Source organism: Hibiscus syriacus, unplaced genomic scaffold (assembly GCF_006381635.1).
Source record: "Hibiscus syriacus cultivar Baekdansim isolate YM2019G1 unplaced genomic scaffold, ASM638163v2 tig00110890_pilon, whole genome shotgun sequence".
NCBI classification, from domain to species: domain Eukaryota; kingdom Viridiplantae; phylum Streptophyta; class Magnoliopsida; order Malvales; family Malvaceae; genus Hibiscus; species Hibiscus syriacus.
Window position 1 is genome coordinate 9,142,189 of NW_024062900.1, and position 22,218 is coordinate 9,164,406.

Below are 22,218 nucleotides of genomic sequence, written 5' to 3' on the forward strand. Positions count from 1 at the left end.
CAAAAAGTTGTTTTCCAAGCTGTAAAAGCTTCCATGATATTTCTTTTATAATTTTTGCTGTGGAATGTGAACTCAGACGAATGTAATCCAGCAGTGACAGATACAAATTGACGACCTTCATACTGTCTTATGACCAGAAGTGGTGCATATCTGATTCCTCCCTACAATCCGAGCAGCATTATCCAGTTGTAATCACCACATTTGTAAAAGAATTCCCTTTGGATTTGCCACGGGGCTCGCCAAACAATGTCATTGCTTTGCAGATTTTGAAAGGCATTAATCCACATATCTTTCTTAATTTCTTTCGGCCATTCTTTCTCCAGAAATTCTTTCAATGGTGAGTAGTCCGTATTAAAGCGCCAGTATGAAACCTTTTATGTCCTCCAGAAATGGCTACGGATCCAGACATATAACAATTGGGTACATCCTGAGAATCTTCCACCTCCTAGCTTTCTACAAGCGTTTAATGATCTGAAAGTCTCTGCTAGAATTGCAGATGCATGATTAATCTTTTTTTGGTAGCTGCTCAAACAAATCTACTACTGCAGCTTCAATATATCCCAATACTTTTGGGAATATGACCATACCATACATACCCAGAGCAAAGAGATCGAATCGTACTTTAGTGTCTGGATGACTCTGAATAAGTTCTTTAATGTTGGTCCAAGAAATGCCTTCGCTTTCGCCTTTTTGTTTTGTACGGGATACCACCCATTCCTCTCGTACTCCGGCAATCTTTGCTAATTTAACTCGAAAAGGTTGAGTTTTAATTGACCTTGAATAAATTCGATTCTCCAAAGCCCCTTCTATATGTAGCAAAGTTGTGTACTCTTCAATAGTAGGGACCAAGTCCTCCTTATTGAGAGTGAAGCAATTGTACCATGGATTCCAGAATTGAATTAGGGCTCGAAGTAAGTCATCATCAACTTCGACATAGAGCAAATATGGGATGTCTCCGTAAGTCTGATAAAACTGTAACTTTTTGTTTGAGTCCCAACTTTCCCAAATGCTTCGTAAATCTTGCATATCATTTCTTTTTAGCGAAACTGGAGCATAACTGACCAAGTCAGATACATAGTCATCTTGCAGACTGTCTCCTCCTTGTCTTTGTAAGTCCTCAACCCACTGTCTTACTTCTGAGTTTAGAACTATTTGATTTGAACACTTTTTATCCATGGATGAAGATTTTCCAATGAGACAATTAACATGAGGATCAATGCCTTTTATCCTGTATGATGCTATGCAAACAGAAGAAATAAAGAACACACAAAAAGAAATGAATTAGTTTACATAATAAAGAAAAAAATAATTTAATAATAATGTCTACCTAAATATCCTTATTTAAACATGCTTTCTTCATATTTTAAATAATTTAAATTCACATGCAATTTAATCAGTAAGAAAATAAATAAATTAAAAGGAAAGTTAGAATTCATTTCTCTTGTGTGTACACCTATTTTGGACAAAATTTCGGCATGGCTTCAAGTCGGAAGAGTTTCTAGGGTTTATTATATGCAGGGTTTCAGATCTAAGAATAAAGGTACCCGAATTGTCCTTGTTAGGGCCCCCTTGGGTTGCTAACCCTCAATCCTAATCCATCACAGAATAAAGTGGATCGAGTTTAATTCGAGGGAATACACTTCTCTATGCCTGACACGGAGAATAAATTCTCACGAAGACATAGAACATATGAACCCCGAAAGTTAAATGCTAGGTCTGACACGGAGAATAAATTCTCACGAAGACGTCGCTTTCACTTCCACTTAAAAGGGACAAACTCAATTATAGAGCTTTACGTTATGCAATGCAAGTGTTGTGTGTGAGGAGAAATGTTCAAACCTCTGACAGAAAAAATAAATAATGAAATAAAATACTTGTAAGTAAAATGAAATATAAATACTACAAAAATAATAAGTATATAAAAAATTTGAAAAGAAAAAATTATAAATTAAATATATGAATTTTAATTTATAATTAATAGAGACAATTTATAATTGATTTTAAAAGTTTGACCAGCATCCCCAGCGAAATCGCCAAGCTGTCGTAACCGGTTTTCGTCTGGGCACAAAATATTTATTTGGCGGGAAAAGTGATGTGAATAAATTGTTTTTAAAATAATTTGGGAGTCGCCATCGGCCTTTTGGGTCAGGTAGGTCGAATACCTAAAAATCATCCTTTAAAAGAGTTTTTAAGAAAACATCGATTAAAAGATAAACTGATCTGCGTTTTAACCAAAAATTCGTTCTTTTTAATAATAAAAAGGGATTCGTGGTCGGTTACGTTTAGGGAAGGATTAGCACCCCTACAACGCCCAAAATTTGTACTTTTTAATTAGAAATTGTCTCTATTATTGAAATTAAAAATTCAAAATATATTTAATTTATAATCCTATTATTTTAAGATTATAATTATGAAAAATATATATCAATTTATATATATTTATAAATAAAATATTTATTTATTTAGAAATATCAGAAAATGACTTCTAGGTGCCTTAAGACAGCTCTTTTCTTTGATATTAAAAAATAAATAAATAATTAAAACAATTAATATATAATTTATAAAATAAGATATTTATTTATTTAAAAATATCAGAAAATAGACATCCAGTTATTTTAAGACTGCCCTTTCTTAATATTGGAAAATAAATAAATATTAAAATAGGATTAAAATAAGTTAAAAATAATTAACTAAGATTTTAAAAAATAAAATACATATTATTTATTATATATATATATATATTTATGGTTAAATAATAATAATAATAATAATAGTAATAATAAAAAGTAAACATATAACTAAACAATGAACAAAATTAAAACTATATATTTAAAATAAATAAAAATTGAAATTAGTGACTAAATTGTAACTTAATAGAATTAAATACCTAATTCATAATTAATTATTTAAAATTTGAGTGACTAAACATGCTATTCTCCTTATTTATTAATTTAGTGACTAAACTAAAATTATATAAAATTCATATATCAAATTAAAATAAATTGAAATATGTTATTCGGGGTTTAAAATATCAATTATTAAAATTAAAGGACTAAATATGTTATTTATCCTAAATATATTATTTAATATAAAGGACTAAAATAAATAAAATTAAAATTAAAGAACCGAATTAAAAGGATTATAAATTGATTTAGTGACTAAAATGTAAGGATTACAAATTATGATGACTGCGGAAAGGGTTTAACTTTTAATTAATTACAGACAGACCCCTCCCCAAAACGGCGTCGTTTGGGGAGGGCTATTTAAGTCCCTCAACGGCTGGCCCGAAGGGCCAGCTTTCATTTCTCTCATTTCCTTCCTCTCTCTAAACTGAGAGAGTTTAAATTCTCTGGCTTCTCTCTAGCTTCCCTCACCGGAGGGAAGCCGGTCATCGGCCGGCAGCTGTATACCGCCGCTGGTCGGGAAAATTTTTTACTCTAAAATACAGCCCTAATTTCCCCAAGGTCGATTCCGACCTTTGTTTCCCCAAAAAGACTTTTAATCGGAGTAGATCTATGAAAATACCTTCGGTATTTTCTGTTCTCCGGCGATGTTTAGTGCTTCCGGCGATGGTCAAGGCTCCAAGGGTAAGTTTCTTTCTTCTTTCTTTGTTTTCTGTTTTTGTTTTTTTTTTTTTTTTTTGCTCTCTGTTGGTTGCCTCTGTTTTTCTTTCCAAGTTCAGTGGTGGTTTTATAGGCCACCACGGAGCTTGCTTCGGACTGGTCCCAAGGGTGGAGTTCGGTGAGTCACTAAACCGTAGGTGGTGACTCACCCATGGTTGAAACGTGGACGGCGTTCCTTGCTTCCTCTGGATGTTTCTGTTGAAGAGTGGCAGCGGTTGATGGAGGTGTCAGAGAGGCGGCCGGCGTCGTGACCCTAGGGTATCATAACCCTAGGGTTTGCTGTTGGTATCATCTGGACGCGTATGGACCGTTGGATCATGCAAGATCCAACGGTGGATAGCTGATGGCGGCTGGGGCTGAGATACAAACCGTAAACGAGTTTAGGGTTACATATTTGGGCCTTTAGGTCTGGGCCACCATTTTTGGGTCACTGTTGGGCTTTATGTTTTGATGTATTTGGGCCTGTCTGGAATGGGCCAGACTTGACCTGTTTGTAATAATAATTTTAATAATAATAATAATAAATAATAATATTAGAAAATGGAGAAAAAAATAGTATCTTCGATTAGTTTTACCCGAACACACGCGGTAGCTTTTGGGACTCTCACGCACTCACCATTTGTCCCCATCACTCCAACCGTTCGTGCTTTCCTCGCGTGGTCACTAGACCACTTCCAAGTTAGCCGAATGAACGCCTCCTCTATAAAATTGAGAATGACAGAATCCCCACACCCTCGGCAATCACACACAATCAGACAAAATTGCAAAACGATTTTGCTTTTCATTTTTTCTCTATAACTAGGTATTATATAAACCCACTAACACTTGTAAATGGGATCTCTCCCTCCATTAAAAAGCAATACAAAATTATCTTTTCATTTCGTTGAGGTATTTTCTTGCTTAGTTATTTTTCATTTTTTAGTGTTTTATGAGTGTGCATGTGTTGATAGAGAGAACAAAAGAGGAAAAGATGAGGGATCTGTTTTACCTTATTTGTAGATCGAATCTTGAGGGATTATTGGAGTTCCTCGTTGGAACTGGGTTCGTTGGGGAAAGAGATTGGGAGTTTTGCATGGTTATTTAGGGCTGCGTTTCGAGATTTCCAGAATAGCATAGGAGAAGGTTTAGGAGACGAACTTGAGTTTTGCTTCGATTGGCCACTACTAGTGGTGGCCCAGGGCCGGATTCGACCCAATCCGTGAAGGTGATGGTTTCTCTAAGGTGTCTCATTCAAAGAAAAATAGAGGAGCAGAAGAAATGGGGACTTTTGGGCTTCGTTAATTGGTCGTTTAAGGTTCCCGACCATCGCTGGTGGTGGTCGGAGGTTAGGTATTAGGATGCTGAAAGCTTTGTTTGGGGTTTTAAATTCTAATTCAGAGGTTAGGGTTAGAATCGGAGAGTTTTGGTTTGATCGGGGTAGGTTTTGATGTGTTGGTGGTGGTCGACGGCGTTGAGGAGGTCTGTTAGGTTCGACCGAGAAAGGAAGAAAGTTGAGAGTTTCCTCAAAATAGGAGGCGGCTATGTTTTTAGACTTAGGGTTCGGTTTTCCTGAAATGGAATAAGTTGCATATTATTAATATACAATTGAAAAAAATTATCTATTTTATTATTATTTAAATAATAAAATCGATAAAAAATTATTTAAAATATTATTATTTTCATCTAAAACATAAATATTTTTTATTATTTCTTATAAAGTGTCAAACAATAACAAAATTGATAGAAAAAATAATAAAATCGATAAAAATAATAATGGTTCCAATAATATTTTACAGATTTTATTATTTAAATGATAAAAAAATCGATAACATATTTTTTAACCGTATATTAAAAATACCGTACGTAATCATTTCCCACGTTAAAGTCATATTATAGGATACATACCTTGAATAGATTCGTGATAATTACATGTCTAACATTCGTAATTTGCTGTCGTTTAAAATTAATTGATTTTGTTTTCCTTATGTTTTTTCACATGTCCCCTTAGTTTGACCGTTCACCCGTCATAATTTTAATTCCTATCTTTAATTTGGTTTCCATTTAAGTTTTTTTTTTTTAAGATTTGATTGATTCATGTTTCCCATTTAGTGTTTATCTTATATTTTGTTAACTTTAATTTAGTTTAATTTTAATTCTTCTTTATGTCTGCTAACCTTTTTTTTTATTTCTTTGCATTTGTTATTTGTTTATTTATCTTCAGCTTTTTTGTCATTTACTTGTTTCATAAGTTTGGAAAGTTCTTATTTTATTTTAGTTTATGATTTCAAGTTTGTTTAATTTAGTACTATGTTACTTGATTTTAGATTAAATCTTTAAATTTAGACTTCTTTAAGATTTAGTCCCTGAACTTTTTATATTAGGGAGTATTTGATTTAGTCATCGCCTTAATTATCCAGGGTATATTTCGATTATTCGATTCAATATTGGATAAAATCAATTAGGATTAAGTATCAGAGTCTTCACTTTAGGTTTAATTTCACTTTTAGTTCTTTAATTTAAAGAATATTTGATTTGTCCCTTACCTTAATGCTCGAGGGTCCATTTCGATTATTCGATTCAATAATTGATTAAAATCAATTAGGGTAAATATTAGATCCTCCCGTTTAGGCTAATTTCACTTTTAGTCCTTTAATTTAAGGAATATTCATTGTGGTCCTCGCTTAATGCTTGAGGGTCCATTTTGACTATTCGATTCAATTATTCGTTAAAACCAATTAGGATTAATATTAGAACTTTCATTTTTAGGTTTAGTCCTCTAAATTCTCTAAATTTCATAATTTGACTCTCTAAGTTAGGGATTTTCTTAATTAATTCACCTAGTATAATTAGGTTCATAAACAGTTGTTTGATTGCATTTTGATTTTAAAAATAATAAGGCATTGTTCATTGATCAAGGAATTAATAGTGTATCTTCTGTGTTATGCTGAGGGGGTGATCATTGGTAATTCTCGAAGTAAATCAACATCCTTTTTGAAACCTCGTATCATGATTTCTTAAACTTCAAGATAATGTTTGTTTACTAGGATCAATGAAGAAGTTTTCGCATTACATGCCTGAGGGTGGTTGTTATTGGTCTTAGTAAATCGATGTTCTCTTCCAAATTTTGCATACATAATGATTTTTTAAATTAAATAAAACCTATAACTAAATTTTAAAAATAGGGTAATCACCAATTTTTGGGCGCTATGGGTGCTAATTCATTTTCACGTATAATTGACCCCCGAATCTGTTTTTTGATTTTCGCAGACTAAATTTGATATTTTTGATAAAATAAAATATTTTATTAAAATTAGTTAATTTTAGGTGTTCTAATCGTATCATAAAAATGATTATGGCGACTCCAAACTTTTCATCAAAAACTTAATCTTTTCAAAAAAAACATCATCATAACTAGTCGGCTCCCCCGGAAAGACAGATTGCGACTTGGTGAAATTAACCTAAATTATTAGCTTAGCTTAATGGTCGAGTGTCTTGCCTCATATAAGAGGCTCGAGTTTAATCATAGCTAGAAGCAAAAATAATTTGGGTAAACTACACAAATAGTCACTAATGTTTGAGTAAGTTTTCGTTTTCGTCATTAAAGTTTTAAGATTAACAAATTGGTCACTAACGTTATCGATTTATAACAAATTGTTCACTCGTCGTTAATACACTCGTCGTTAATACCGGTTATTGCAGTAACAGAATGCTAATGTGAATCGTTAATTGACTTGTTTGGCATCATTTGACCATGTTGGTTACTCAAAACTCATCTTTTCTTTTCACTCTTACTTCTCTCTAAAATCACGGTATGAATGGTTACACACTTATTTCTTCCGTCTCTAGACTCATTGAAGATATGCTTTCTCCCTTCACGTTACTGATGTTTGACTAAGGAATCGCTCTCCATGCTTCTCCCTTCTTCCAATCTAAGTAGAACCATGAAAAGTGGCATTAATAGATGAAAGTCAGGTTAATTTCTCTTGTTTCTAGTTTTATCGTCCTACATACCGATGAATCTATTGCCATATGAATCGTTGGTCGACCTCCAAACATTTGCAATTTGTAGTGCAGGTTCTCGCAAGGTTTGAAGGCTTCCCTAAAAAAAGCTGGAAGCAATAAATACGACAATGACTCTTTACTTGAAGTTAGAATCAATGGTGACTGAGCTACAAAACATGAAGACTGAACTTCTCATGGCTGATGATGTATCCTTACTCAAACATCAGTAATGTGAAGAGGGAAACATATCTTCGAGTTTAGAGACTAAAGATGTTAGTGTAACCATTCATGCAGTGATTTTTAGAGAGAAAAGTAAGACATGGAGAGAGTAAAGAGGGAATAGAAAAGGTAAATTTTGAGCGTGCCACATCAGCATTCTATCACTACAATAACGGCGTTTTGTTGTAAATAGATTACGCTAGTGACTAATTTGTTACTTTTGAAATTTTAGTGGAGAAAACGAAAACTTATTCAAACATTAGTGTAATTTACCCAAATAATTTCTTTCATTTTGTCCATAGGCTTATTCAAACATTAGTGTAATTTACCCAAATAATTTCTTTCATTTTGTCCATAGGCAATGACACATTGTAAAAAAGGACAACGAACTGACTAAGCAAAGCCAAAACTGTAAACAAAGACCTTTTTTGTTGGAAATAATTAGGCCATAAACCAGCAGAGTTTTTCCTTTAAATTAAGTCTGAACTCCACCGGCTGGTGGAAATAAGAAACTTTATGTTGAGCCATGTCATGAAGCCACACCTGCATCAAGCTTTCTGGCGATGATGGCGACATTCCTCGGGGATATTGCTGGATCAAAAATGGGTAACATTACTGCTTCCGGCTTACCACCTTGCTCCTGGAGGAACAATAATCTATCCAGAAGAATAAGAGTTTCCAACACAGGCCTGAAAGCAGCACGAAGTGACCAGTATACTCCAGTAAGGTTCTGCATCCCCAATTATCAAACAATTAACAACTTCCAAAATCTCATGAAATATGCATTTCTATAGTGGCCATGCTGATAACTAATAGATGAAAGACGCACCAATCACTTCTAAATCTCTAAAGACCGTATATTAACGAAGAACCTACTATTTGTAATGATACGCTAAAATTCAGACATACTCCAACAGTGATAAGTAGATGGAGAGACGTACAACATAGGGTTCAACTTCCTTCCAAATGTCATGGAAACTCATATCATTCGATGGTTTAAGCCCAAGACGAAATAATCCAGACTGGCAAAATTTCTCAAAAAGTGAATACTTATTGAATAAGGTATCCATGTCCAACCTTACACCTGACGGGTCAGCTGCAGCAAAGAAAAGTTGCAGTATCTTATAAGTAATTCAAATTTCCAAACCAATCTAATACATGCGAAAAGAAATTTTTCCCACAATCTTTCCAAGCAGGATCTTCACTAGGTAATTACCATGACCAAGCGATGAAGAGAAAAAAAAAGGATGGAGTGGAAGGTCATCAAAAGTTCCACAAACTAGTTGTCCTAAAACTTAATTAGACATTAAGTACATGAAAGAACAAGCCCTATTACAAGCCCTCCGAGGCAAATCAGAATAAGTACTTTCTTCAGCACGCAGTTCAGACTCAATTATCTTCCTTTGCCGCTTACGGCGCAATGCCTTCCCTTGGCGCTCAATTGAAGGACTTGTTCCAACTTCAGGGAGATATTTATGCAAAACCTTTTGAAGGTTCTAAGAATTAGAATAACTAGTTGACATTGTGCAAGCAAAATAACGAAACCCAACAATAAAATCAAGTATCCTGTACCATTTGGAAAGCAGCACGGAAAGCATGTAGCTCAAAATTGTGGAGACCAGCGTCCTTTCCTAAACTTTTCCATCTTTCAGCGCTCTAAACAAATAACGCATAATTTCTGGTTTTATTTTTAAAAGGTGAGAAAGATAAACCAAAAGCAATATACACAAAGCAGTTATAGTAAACACAACTCGTAACTCGGTCCCTATTCTTTTAACCATACACCATAAACCCATAACCACACTTTCCAAAAAAAAAAAACATAACCACCCAAGGTTCTAATTTGGCAGTCTGTTACAATTCTTTCTTATGAAATCAAAGGATTGTTTCATATCAAACTTTTATTTGCTTAGCTTCTTTTACAAGTACAACATATTCCTCATGCTTACCTGCACATCAGCTTATACTGATTTAAAATTATCTGAGCTTATGTTAGAAAAATAGAAAAATAAATAAACTCTCATACATTTGCCATTTGCATCATATTTCTTGTAAAAGGAAAGCAAGATCCACACATACCTGACAAGCAAGATCACGAGAACTTTTTCCAAGAGACAAGCTAACACTCCTTACACCGCAACTCACTGGAAAACCATATTGGATGCGATCATTTTCAAACCCTTCTTCAGATAGTAAGTTGTAGCAACAGCCAATGCTACTCTAAAAGAGTCCTGATCAATTACATAAACATTCTATAGCTCAAGTACTAAATAAACAAGGACATGATACTCTTGACATTTCAAAACATAATTCGGCATTGCATCACAAAACAGAAATCAACAAAATGAAATTACTGAAGTGCAACATAAGAGTATAAGAAGTAGAACTAGAATTGTACCAGACTTGACAAATATGAAATCAAATACAATCAATGTGTATACACTACAGAAAACCTTTTTGCTTATATACTTGAAATTTTCTTTCAAGAAAGTTAAAATCCACCAAATAGCCTCAGGTCACTATTTTCTTTTCATTGCTTGCACTTTCAGTCTTTCATTCCCAATGGTTCCATTCTATAAATATTACTCAATGTCATGATCACATAAAAACTATATCTTATGACAGTTGCATCACCGTAATTTCATCTTGCTATAGTACTAAATCATGTAAGAACTTACAGCACCATGCTAGAAGCTCATTCCTCCTACCTTAACCATTTATAATACCAGTCTATAGTCTCCATATAAGCTTCAAAAAATGACATTTTAAGATAGTATTCTATGATGGGTAATGCTTTTGGTGGTCCTACCTACAACAAATGGCTTCATAAGATCATCCAATGACTAACAATGTCATGTATGGAGTACTGAAGGAGAAACAACAGAAGCAACCCTTAACATGTCAAGAATAGGCTTTGACAAACTCAAGAAAAGAAACAGTCCAACTTATCGCACTATCACTAAAAATGTATTTTTCGATTGCAAATGGTTCATCTACTACCTTGCATATCCTATAAACCACAGTATATATAATCATATTTTCAAGTGCATTAGTAAATAGTAACTACTTTTAAACATTTAACCATGACAGTATCAGATGCTACCCTCGAAACAGCTTCATTTTTTGGCCATCATCCTTAAACCAACTTCAATGTCTCATGTGAATATGATTATTTGACCGTTGAAGGTTTGAAGCAAAGCTGAGAGTGACCAAAAGAGTAACAAAATTGTTTTTTAAAACCATAAATAAACTCAGTCATAGCTTGTATAAGGTTAACTACCCAACTCTTAACAAAAAAAAAGATTTTTTTTGAATACAAGTCTTGTAAGAAGTTTTCTCTGTATTTCTTGATTTTTATTGATAAAAATAATACCTCTTTATAGGTTACAAATAGAGCCTAATCTAGGAAAGTTCGAAAAAATCAGCAAAGAAATTCCTAAATATTAGCAACTAGATATTTGGGAATATAATCCAATATTTTTCGCAATCTATTCTAATTTACAAGAATTACTCTATTTACACTATTCGCACGTGAATATTCTACACTCCCCCTTAAGCTGGCATGTATGCATTGTATAGTCTTAGCTGGGATGTGATTGCATCAAAGGTAACCTTTGGTGGTGCCTTGGTGAATACGCCAGCAAGCTATCCTTTCGAAGAAACAGCAGACAGTTCTGCCACACCTCCATTTATGTACTATGAGATGAAGTGTGTGTCAATTTCAACATGTTTGGCCCTATCATGGTGTACTGAATTCTTGGCAATCCGTATGGCAAGTTGGCTGTCACTTAGATCTCAAATTTTTCTTTTTTGTTTAGTTGCAACTCCTTTAGTAGCCTTTGAAGACAAATTCCTTTGCAAATTCCGAGAACTAGAGCTTTATATTCAGTCTCAACACTGCTTCTTGCCACAACGGTTTGCTTTTTACTTCTCCAAGTTACAAGATTACCTCCACACAAATGAACAATAGCCACTAGTTGACTTTCTGCTAGTCAATTCTCCTGCCCAACTTGCATCGGAAAAAACTTGAACTTTTCAATTTTTAGTTTTTCTAAACATTAAATCATGACCAGTTGTGCACTTCAAGTACCTTAGTATTCGATTAGCTACCTCGAGGTGTTCCTCTCTTGGATCAGCCGCATGTTGACTAATTATGCCAACAGAAAAGGCTATACCAGGTCTTGTAAGAGACAAGTAAAATAATTTACCAACCAACCTTTGATATTATTCTTTGTTCACCCGAGCTCCCAGTTCTTTCCCAAATTGCAAATTTGCCTCCATTGGTGTTTCAGTTGGTTTACATCCCAACATTCCAGTCTTAGACAATAAATCTAACACACACTTTCTTTGATTGATTACAAGTTCTTCATTAGTCCTTGCCATTTCCATACCTAAGAAATACCTTATGTCTCCCAAGTCTTTAGTTTCAAATTCCATGCTTAGTAGTTTTTTTTACTCTTCAATTTTATAAACATCATCTCCAGTTATAATGATATCATCTACATACACAATTAAAATAACTCGTTTATGATTTCTTATTACCTTAATAAATAATGTATGATCTTCTTGACACTGCTTGAACCCATTCTTTAGAACAACTGTGGTGAACCTCTCAAGCCAGGCCCTTGGTGATAGCTTTAGTCCATAAAAGGACTTCTCTAGTTTGCACAATGCCTCTTTTTTCAACTGTCATTTCATACCTAGATGATTCTTCATGTAGACTTCTTTTAGTTTGCCGTTTATGAAGGCATTTTTTATATCTAATTGGTGATGACTCCACTTCCTCATTAATAGCAAGACTTGAGAGAACCCTCACTGTGTTGAGTTTAGCAACATGAGCAAATATTTTATTGTAATCAATTACATAGGTTTGTGTATACCCTTTAGCCACAAGTCTTACTTTGTACCTTTCAATGCTACCATCCGAATTATACTTGATAGTGAATATTCATTTGCAACGTATAGTCTTCTTCCCTTGCGGCAGTTTAGTAGTGGACCAAGTCCCATTATTTTCAAGAGCTTCAACCTCTTCTTCTACTATCTTTCTCCACTTGGGATCATCAAGTGCGTCCTCTATTGTTGTTGGAACTTTTATTCATTAATATTAGCTGAAAAAGCTATAAATGAAGGCATTAGTTTTCCATATTCTACAAACCTTTCTATAGGATGGTTTGTGCATTGCCTAGCACATTTTCTCTTTGCAATAGGCAAATCAATATCCAAAGTAGGAAAATTACCTCTAGTACCTTATTTTTTGCAGAAGAAATTGAACTTGATGATAACTCTTGACAAGTGATATGCCGTATAATGACCTCTGAAACATTTTTATGTCTTCTTTAATAAACGCGTAGCTTTTTTCCTTCAATAGAAGGAGTTTTAGGTTTTGGTGAAATAATATTTTCTGGATGGTTTTGGAGGCGTTGGAGGTTTTTTTTTCTACTACTGGTAAGGGGTTTGGAGGTATTATGTTATTGGATTATGTTGATATAGATAAGGGGGTTTGTTGTACCTTGATAAGGGGTTTAATGAAGTATGCTACAATTTAGGTAAATGTTGTAATGGCGTTTGTTGTAGTTCAAATAACAACTGCTTGAATTCTATTAATGGCTCCCCCTGAATTTTGAGTTTGGGGAAAAATACATGTTCAAGAAATGTAATGTCCATGGAAATGTGTAGGTTATGTAAGTGTAAGGTTGTAGGAATTATAGAAATGAGATGTTCAATCCCTTAAGTTAAGAGATTCTGTAATTATTCTCTGTTTTTCAATCCCGTGTTTCAAGGGATTACATCTCCTAGGATTAGTATGTTTCCTAACTTAGAGTTTCCTAGTTTAGAGGCATAATTTGTGTATAAATATGTAATATGTTCTACTGAATGAAATAAGAATAAAATAACAGACTTACTCTATTTTCTACATGCATCAGGTTAAAACGATCAATTCGATTTCCGCTTCTTTTTAAATCAATTCCTGTTTAACTATATTTTTTCCATGGCTAATCAGAATCCCTCAGCATCTGAAATCACTTTCCAGACCATCCCCTCTCAATCTGATTTTCAGATTTCATATTTTCGATGCTTCAACACTTGTCACCAGTTCCAAGTCTAGGAACCAGTAGAGAAAAATCGCCTCTGGTGTGAACATTTTAAGAAACTAGATCATACGATAGATCAATGTTGGAATCTACACATAAAACTAGCCGATTGGCAGCCCACATGATCCAGGTTTCAAAAGGAGGCCCATATTGCCTCTCAAGTTAATTCCTTAAGCAGTTTTAGCAAGAAACAGATAGAGGAGCAGCAACAGATTTTGAGCAGTATGACAGCCAAGCCTACCAAGGTGGCTTATACTGCTAATAAAGGTAATAATCCATATGTTTCCTCGGTACAATGGATAATAGACTCGGGTGCATCAGATCACATGACAGGAAATATTGATCTCTTGGAGGAATATAGTGAAAGCCGCTTACCAGCTTCTATCAAAATAACAGATGGCTCTCTCACTACAGTCAAATGGAGTGGTTCTGTTACATTAAACAAAAATCTACTACTTCATAATGTCCTCTATGTTCCTAGACTTGCATGCAATATGTTTTCAGTCAGCAAGTTAATTAAAGATTATGGTTGCAATGTTGTGTTTGGTACTGGTGGTTGCATTTTTCAGGCACATGGCTCGAAGAGGGTGATTGGCAGTGTTAGGCTGGGTAAAATATTGTACACCCTTAGAGGTAGAGTATCTCAATCCAGTGCTCTTACAAAACCAGTTTTATCTTCTGATCTCAATACCAATAAAATTATGTTATGGCACTCTAGATTAGGCCATCCTAGTTTTTTTTCTATCTTTCCAAAATATTACCAAATTTATTTATAAATAAAGATCCATCTTTGTTATCCTGTGAAACTTGTCAAATAGCCAAACACACCAGAAAACCATATATTGCAGCCAAATTTGAACCAACAACACCTTTTTCCATCATCCATAGTGATATTTGGGGCCCTTCTCCTGTTAAAAGTATTTCTGGGTATAAGTGGTTTGTGTATTTTATAAATGATTACTCTATGAAAACATGGGTATTCTTAATGAGAGAAAAGTCTGAGGTTGAGTCTCTATTTAAAAGTTTTTTTTGATAAGAATAGAAGGCCTCGTTAAAAACCCCTTTCGTGATTAATGGAGCTAATAGAGAAGCTCCTTAATCAGCGGAAGGATGAAAAGAATGCCTTAAAATTTCATTAATAACAAAAAAAGTACATAGTAAATACAACACCCAGAAAACCCCTTATAGAAACTAGAAAACCAATAAGCATCCCTAAACAACAACACTAAAGTCAACCTATTCCAGCCTTAGCTAAGGCATCAGCCTCTAGGTTAGATGTCCTAGCAACCCATCTAATAAAACCCTTAAAAACTTTAAGCCTATTAACTATGTCTTTAACCATAAAAGTATACACGTCTGGACATAATTCATCCTTCTTAATCCAACCCACTGTCACCCTACTATCAATGTCAATAATTAAATGATCCTTGATAAGCCCTCGAAAAGAGACAAAGAAAGATAAACCCTTTTGAATAGCTTTAAGCTCTATCAAGATAGGAGGACCCAGACCAGAAGACTCCTTGAAATAACCTAAGATCGAACCAGAATCATCTCTTAGAACTCCACCTAACCCACTTCTCTTCCAGTCGCTGGTAGAAGTAGCATTTACATTCAATTTTATGAAACCCTTGGGAGGAGAATACGAAGGGATCTTAGATATAATCAGTTTATTGAAGGAGGAACAATAATCCCTTAAGGAAGGATCAGAGATAAGAGAATCCTTAGGAATAAAAATCTCCTTATACTTGGCTAAGAATCAAGAAGCAAGCCTAAACCTTGCTAAAAAGAATAATTCAGTTTGGTCTAACTTCCCCCTTTGAACACAATAACATTTCTGATTTTCCAAGTGGGCCAGAGGACAACCCCTAGAATAAATGACCAGATAGCAGAGTTGGTCTTCAAATCATCCTAGGCTAGGAGAAAGCTCTTAGCATTTGCATGAAAAATCGAATTGAGCCTCCAAAACTTCATAAATTTATTCTATAAAGACCATACAACATAACAAGTAAAAAATAAATGTGAGGAAGACTTTTCCACCAGCTTGCAAAGAGGGCATAAAATATCTTCAATACCCTAAACCCTTCTTTTAACCAGTTCTGTCTTTACTGCCAGCTTCTGAAGAACAACTTGCCAGACAAAGGTCTCCACTCTTGGAGGTAGCATACCCCTCCAAATTATATTTTTCCAAAAATGAACCTCCTCCGAACCCGAAGAACACAACTTAACACAAGAGCTAACTGAATACACACCATCCCCAGTGCCTTTCCATATCAGACCATTATTGGATTCTTTAGATATGGAGAAATTCAAAATGACTACCACCAAGTTAGACCATTGTTCAAATTCCCAATCATTCAAATTTCTTCTCAATTGAACATCCCAAATCCAGCCCATAAATTGATATTCACCAAACTCAAATAATATGCCAATCTTGTTTGAGGAAATAGAAAACATTCTAGGAAAATGACTAAAAGCGGATAATCCACAATCCAAACATCTTTCCAGAACCGAATGAAGTTACCATCACTAACTTGAAAACTACACATGCTTCGAAACTTAGAACCAAAAGGGTCTTCTTTGAAATGGTTATTCACCACCAATCTCCAAATCCAAGAAGCTTGAGGAACCTTGTTGTCAAACGATAATAAGAATGAATCAATGTTATATTTGCTGCAAATATTTTTCCTCCAAACAGAGTTTTTTTCATTAGCAAACCTCCAAGACTATTTACCTAAAAGGTCTTTGTTCATCATGTTAAGATTCAGATCACCTGGGCCTCCCTCATTCTTTGGTTTACACATAATGGTCCAATTAACCCAATGTATCTTGTTTTTACCATTGCCCCCTCCCCATAAGAAATTAGACAAATTGAATTGAGGATTTTGTAAACCGAGGCTAGAATCTTAAACAACGAAAAAAAATAAGTAGGAAGCGAGCATAGGACCAACTTATCCAATACCAGTCTCCCTACTAATGAAAGATATGAGGCCTTCCAACCAGAAAGTTTCTTGTAGAAATTTTGAACCACCGGATCCCAAAGAGCTGAAGAATTTCTTTTGAACTTCCTCTTTAGTCGAATTAATACCAAACATTTGCTTTTTTAGATTCAAATGAAGTCCAAAAATAACTTCAAACATTCTAAGCACCCTCTTCACATTCAAAATCTGCATCTTCGAAGCACCACAAAAGATGATAAGATCATCAGCAAATTGCAAATGAGTTAAATTAAAAGACCCATCCTCCCTACTTATAACTAATCCAGAAAATAACCCATCTGAAACTGTCTTTAGAAGTAATAAATTAAGAAGTTCCCCTACTAAATTGAACAACAATGGAGACAGAGAACAACCCTGTTGAAGACCCTTTGCCATTGAAAATTCCTCAGAAGGAACCCTATTGACCAATACTAAAACGGAGGTTGTAGTTACACATTTCCTTATCCAACACACCATCTGGAACCAAAGCCCATCTTCTCCATTTCTTTGAACAGAATAGGTCAATCAATTGTATCATATGCCTTCTTTAAGTCAACCTTAAAAATGCAACCATTGATCCCTTTTTTCCTCTAAAAATCTATTCCCTCATTAGCAATAAGAGAACACTCCAAGATTTGACGACCGGGGATGAATGCAAATTGTGTCGAATTGATGATATATTTGATGCAACTTCTTAACCTCCTCGAAAGACACTTATAAAGGATCTTATATAACTCTCTTACTAAGCTTATAGATCTATAGTCATCTAAACCACCAATGTTAGAGACCTTTGAAATGAGAGTAATGAAAGTGTGATTAATACCATGTTCACATTCTTTCCCCAAGTAGAAGTTATGGAAGAATTTCATAATGTATTCATTAAGGACATGCCAAAACCTTTTGAAAATACCCAAATTTAATCCATCTGGACCAGGAGCTTTATTACTATCGCACGACTTTAATGTCTCCAAATTTCTTCATCTGAAAATTCATTTTTCTAAAAGTAGACTTTGCTCCAAGGAAATTCTAGAAAAATTCAACCTTATATCTTCCACTTCCAAGGTAGACCGAACGTTAAAGGTTTTAAAAAAGTAATCCCTGACGGTGGCCTTAATAACAGTCGAGTCTTGAATAATCTTTCCCTTGACATTTAGAGCATTCAAAGCATTCCACTTTCTCCTAATTGAATCACAAGTATGGAAAAATATAGTGTTACGATCCCCATCTTCTACCCAAATTCTGGTACCAAATATACTCCTCTATCTTGTAAAGTCTCCATAATTCTGTTCGAAATGTATTCAACTCTGTTGTTTTTTCACTGTCATTTACACCTTGTAACTTCTGGACATCCTCCTCTAACTTGTGAATCTTCCTTTATAATTCTATAATCAATGCTCCTAGAAACTGATCTATCTTCCCAGCCCAATTTTTTATGGCTAGTTTCGTTCTTTTCAGAATACTCAAAACTCCAGCTTTCCTTTGTTTTTTCTTGCAGTCTTGAATTAAAAAACTAACCAATTCCTCAAAACCGTCTTTATCCATCGAATAATTAAAGACTCTAAAAGGTTTTTTACCCTAATTAACTCCTCCATTCTCAAGAATTATAGCATTATGATTTGACACAGACCTGGGAAGTAACGATTTAACAATATCAGGAAAAGCAACCAAGAATTGACCATAAACCAAAAACCTATCCAGTCTTACAAAAGTGGGGATATCTTGGTTATTACACCAAGAGAACCTACCCCTATTCAAAGTTAGATCAATTAAACTTGTTTATAGAATAAACTGACTAAAGATCCCCATTGAATTTCTGTTCTGAGCTCTACCAACCTTCTCTTCTTCATATAAGTAAATATTAAAGTCCCCTCCCACACAAACATGAAGACTTTGTCCACTAATGAACATGCTTAACTCTTCAAAAAATCTAGCTTTCTCATCCTCCACTGAAGGACCATAAACATTAATGAGTCCACATCTAATTTGATTAGAACAAAATTTTCCTGAAATAGCAATAAATCTTCTACTAATGTACTGGTTTTCCAACTCGAATATATTGTCATCCCAACAACACAATAACCCCCTAAGAAGCCAACCGCTGGAGATTCTATAAAACCTTGAAGATTATTCAACCCACTTCTTCTAAGAAAAGATCTCTGAATTTCCTCCGATTTAGTTTCTTGCAGCCACATAAAAGAAGAATAGATCTTAGAAATTAATCTATGAACAACCCTTTGTTTCTCTTTTCTTCCCAAACCTCTAACATTTCATGAAACAATGATTAACTTTGCCTTTATCATTAAATAATAAACAATATGATTACCCCCATAAAAATCACCTTAATTGACCACATTCAAGCCTTTCTCCAAATTAATGTTTTTTTCCAAAAAGGTTGTTTTCCCCTGCTTAAAAGAAACCCTATTAGTTTACTTATTTCCCAAGTAGCTAAAGCTTTCTCCAAGATATCCGAGAAGCCTGAAGAGGAAATTGTTGTAATACTCACTTGTTCTAGGGCTTCCCTTAACAGAAGTCTTTTGGCTCTTCTGTTAAAAAATTCATATTTGAAACTTAAACCATCTCCTTCTTAAAACCACCCTTCAAACTCCCTATCCACACTCCTATCAACTGAACATCTGCCATTAGTAGGTTCCTCACATCCTTGAATATTCAAATCTACTGTCAAACTAACTTGTTGAACTACTCTTAAGGTCATGTCATTACCCTTTTCTATGACTAAAGCTTCATCTCTTTCAGTCATAAAATTATGTACATTCCCTAGACCTTTTATAAACCATTTTATAGCTTCTCATTCTTTTCCTCTCTATCGGTTCACTCTTTGAAGAGAACGAGCTTTTAGACCGATAAAACGATCTACCCCTTGAATTACTTCTTGTAAAATCTGTATTGGACACTAATAACATTAATTTAATTTCTTGAACCTCTATTCCATCCCGATCAGACATCTTTGAATTGGAACTCTTTCCCTTGTCTTCTTTCTTTTTACTGCCAGGCTCAACCGGGTTTAGATTCTAAATCATTTTCCCAAACTTGTTAATTTTAATTGCTGGCCCATAAGGAATTACCTTTAAAACTTTAAACCCGGATTGCTCATTATCTTCTGATTGGGCCTATGACCCATCGACCGTAATTTTTTGAATTTTTAATTCCCAAACCGGCAAACTCCCCCACTTTGATACTCCCGACATTCTGAATTTCTGACAGCCCGCTTTTAATGCATTTTCCATCTTTGGTAAGCCTTGGAAAATGTTGTTCCCCACCAACTCCACCAAACCTGAGAGCAGCTCCCTGGTCAATCCACTTGTCAACCCTCTGTCAATTTTTTTATGCTAATCTTATTGAACCTTCCTCACTTTCTAACAACTCCCTGTCTTCTTCCTCCTCAGACATCAACTCTCCAAAATGTCTCCCATCAGAACTGATCATCGGAGGTTTGCTGGAAAAATAATTTAAAGACTCATGCACCAATCCAATCTTAATACTCACTTTGAAGGATCTTCCATATGATCCAAGAGTATTCACCTCTGGGACATCAAAAGGGCTAGCCACCCTAATTAAAATTCTCACCGTCGTGAGATCTTCCTTGTGTTTAGTGGTATCGTGGATGTCTATCACTGTTCCCCATCTCCTTGCTACCCATTCCAAAAATGGATCGTTCTAGCATAATAGAGGAAGCCCAAATAGCTCAACCAGGCAGAAAGCCATTGGGACTCCATCTTTATTCAATAATGGTGCCAACCGATCAAACCAGAATTCTAATTCATCTTTCTTCTTCATCCATACCTCCATCATTTCTTTAGATGATTTAAAAGTTACTACATAAGAATTCCAAACATAACCCCATCTAGCAATCTGGACATCATAACCTTCATTAATTAATGCATTCTAAACTATCTCTAACTCAAAAGAAGGTTTAATGATCCCCGTTAATGACCTTTTAACCCAACTCGAGCTCTCAGAGAGAATATGTATTTCCAAAATGTTTTTCTTAGCTTTCCCCCTGTGAAGACCATCAGATGACAACTCCCTATTTCCCAAAGCACTTCTTTTCATTCTGTTCGACAGTAATGCATCTTTATAAGTTTTATCATCCCTTATACTCCTGCTAATATCATTTATCGTTTTTGACTTTGATGTTTTTGTTGTATTCGGACTTGAAACCATCTTCAAAGAACTATTCTTCCCCCTGTCCTTGAATGAGCTTCCTTATATCTTGTAGCTCCAACTGTAATCCTCTTCCCATCTATCAATGAACCATTTAAGTTATCTACTGCCCTTTTCAAACCTGCCTCACTCCCAAACTGCACAAAAGCAAAAGTGGAGAATTTGTATTTTGGGTTTCTTGTTTCTTTGGGAATGAAAACTCTCTCAACAAGACCATGGCCTAAGAATAGTTCCCTTAACGCACATTGTGACACTCTCATACTAACATTGTCCATAAACACCATCCAGACCTCATCGAAAGCTGACTTTCCTTTCACCTTTTCTCTCTCTACTTCTCTATCTCTCTTTATCCTGTTTAAAACGTCCTTTAAAAGTTTTTATCAAACAATTGAAACCCAATTTGACACAAAAATCAAAATTCTAAGGAGTGACAATAGGAGTGAGTGTTTGATTTCTTTAAGGAAAAAAGAATTGTTTACCTTACTTCTTGTGTCAATACACCTCAATAAAACGGGGTAGCAAAAAGGAAAAATAGAAATTTTCTAGAGGTTACTAGGTCTCTTATGTTTTCTTCTAATGATCCTAAGTATCTTTGGGGGAAAAGTTCTTCTTACAGCCACTTACCTCATCAATAGAATGCCAAGTAAGACCTTAGGTTTCAAAATTCCTACTAAGGTTCTGTTTCAGCTTTTTCCTCATTTTAAACATTTAAAATCAAATATTTCTCCTCGGGTGTTTGGGTGGACAACCTTTGTTAATATCCACAACAGAGGGAAATTAGATCCTAGGTTCATAAAGTGTGTGTTCTTGGGCTACTCTTCGAGTCAAAAGGGTTACAAGTGTTACTCACCTTCCACAAAAAAGACCTATGTCTCCTTTGATGTTACATTTTTTGAAAATCAACCTTATTTTTTAGGAACAGAATTTCAGGGGGAGAGTTACAACGAATTTCAGCCTGTTCAAACCAATATTTCTTTACAGCCTATCTTTTCTTTACCTATTATTGTCTCTCCACAATAGCCTAGCATTGTCCCAGTTCCTAGTGAGGGTGATGGGAATAACCTAAATAACTCTAATGAATTACATTCCTCCTTATCTCAATACTCTAGTCCTTGCAAAACACCTTCCACCACTACCAAAAATGCA

The 22,218-nt window shown here is 34.7% G+C and overlaps 3 protein-coding genes across 3 annotated transcripts; all 3 read right to left on the minus strand.

The window, feature by feature from the left end:
• Window positions 1-8,340: 8,340 nt before the first annotated feature.
• LOC120144655 (protein RRNAD1-like) lies at window positions 8,341-8,871 on the minus strand. Its single transcript, XM_039158684.1, has 2 exons — window positions 8,765-8,871; window positions 8,341-8,553 (listed from the first exon to the last, which is right to left on the minus strand). The coding sequence occupies exons 1-2, from the start codon at window positions 8,804-8,806 to the stop codon at window positions 8,353-8,355; spliced, it is 243 nt and encodes an 80-aa protein (XP_039014615.1). The 5' UTR covers window positions 8,807-8,871; the 3' UTR covers window positions 8,341-8,352.
• A 247-nt stretch (window positions 8,872-9,118) lies between these two features.
• LOC120144698 lies at window positions 9,119-12,206 on the minus strand. Its single transcript, XM_039158707.1, has 4 exons — window positions 12,063-12,206; window positions 9,903-10,043; window positions 9,396-9,479; window positions 9,119-9,307 (listed from the first exon to the last, which is right to left on the minus strand). The coding sequence occupies exons 1-4, from the start codon at window positions 12,204-12,206 to the stop codon at window positions 9,119-9,121; spliced, it is 558 nt and encodes a 185-aa protein (XP_039014638.1).
• Window positions 12,207-21,074: 8,868 nt separating this feature from the next.
• LOC120144699 (serine/arginine-rich splicing factor 2-like) lies at window positions 21,075-21,701 on the minus strand. The gene is made up of 2 exons (XM_039158709.1): window positions 21,697-21,701; window positions 21,075-21,423 (listed from the first exon to the last, which is right to left on the minus strand). The coding sequence occupies exons 1-2, from the start codon at window positions 21,699-21,701 to the stop codon at window positions 21,075-21,077; spliced, it is 354 nt and encodes a 117-aa protein (XP_039014640.1).
• Window positions 21,702-22,218: the final 517 nt, after the last annotated feature.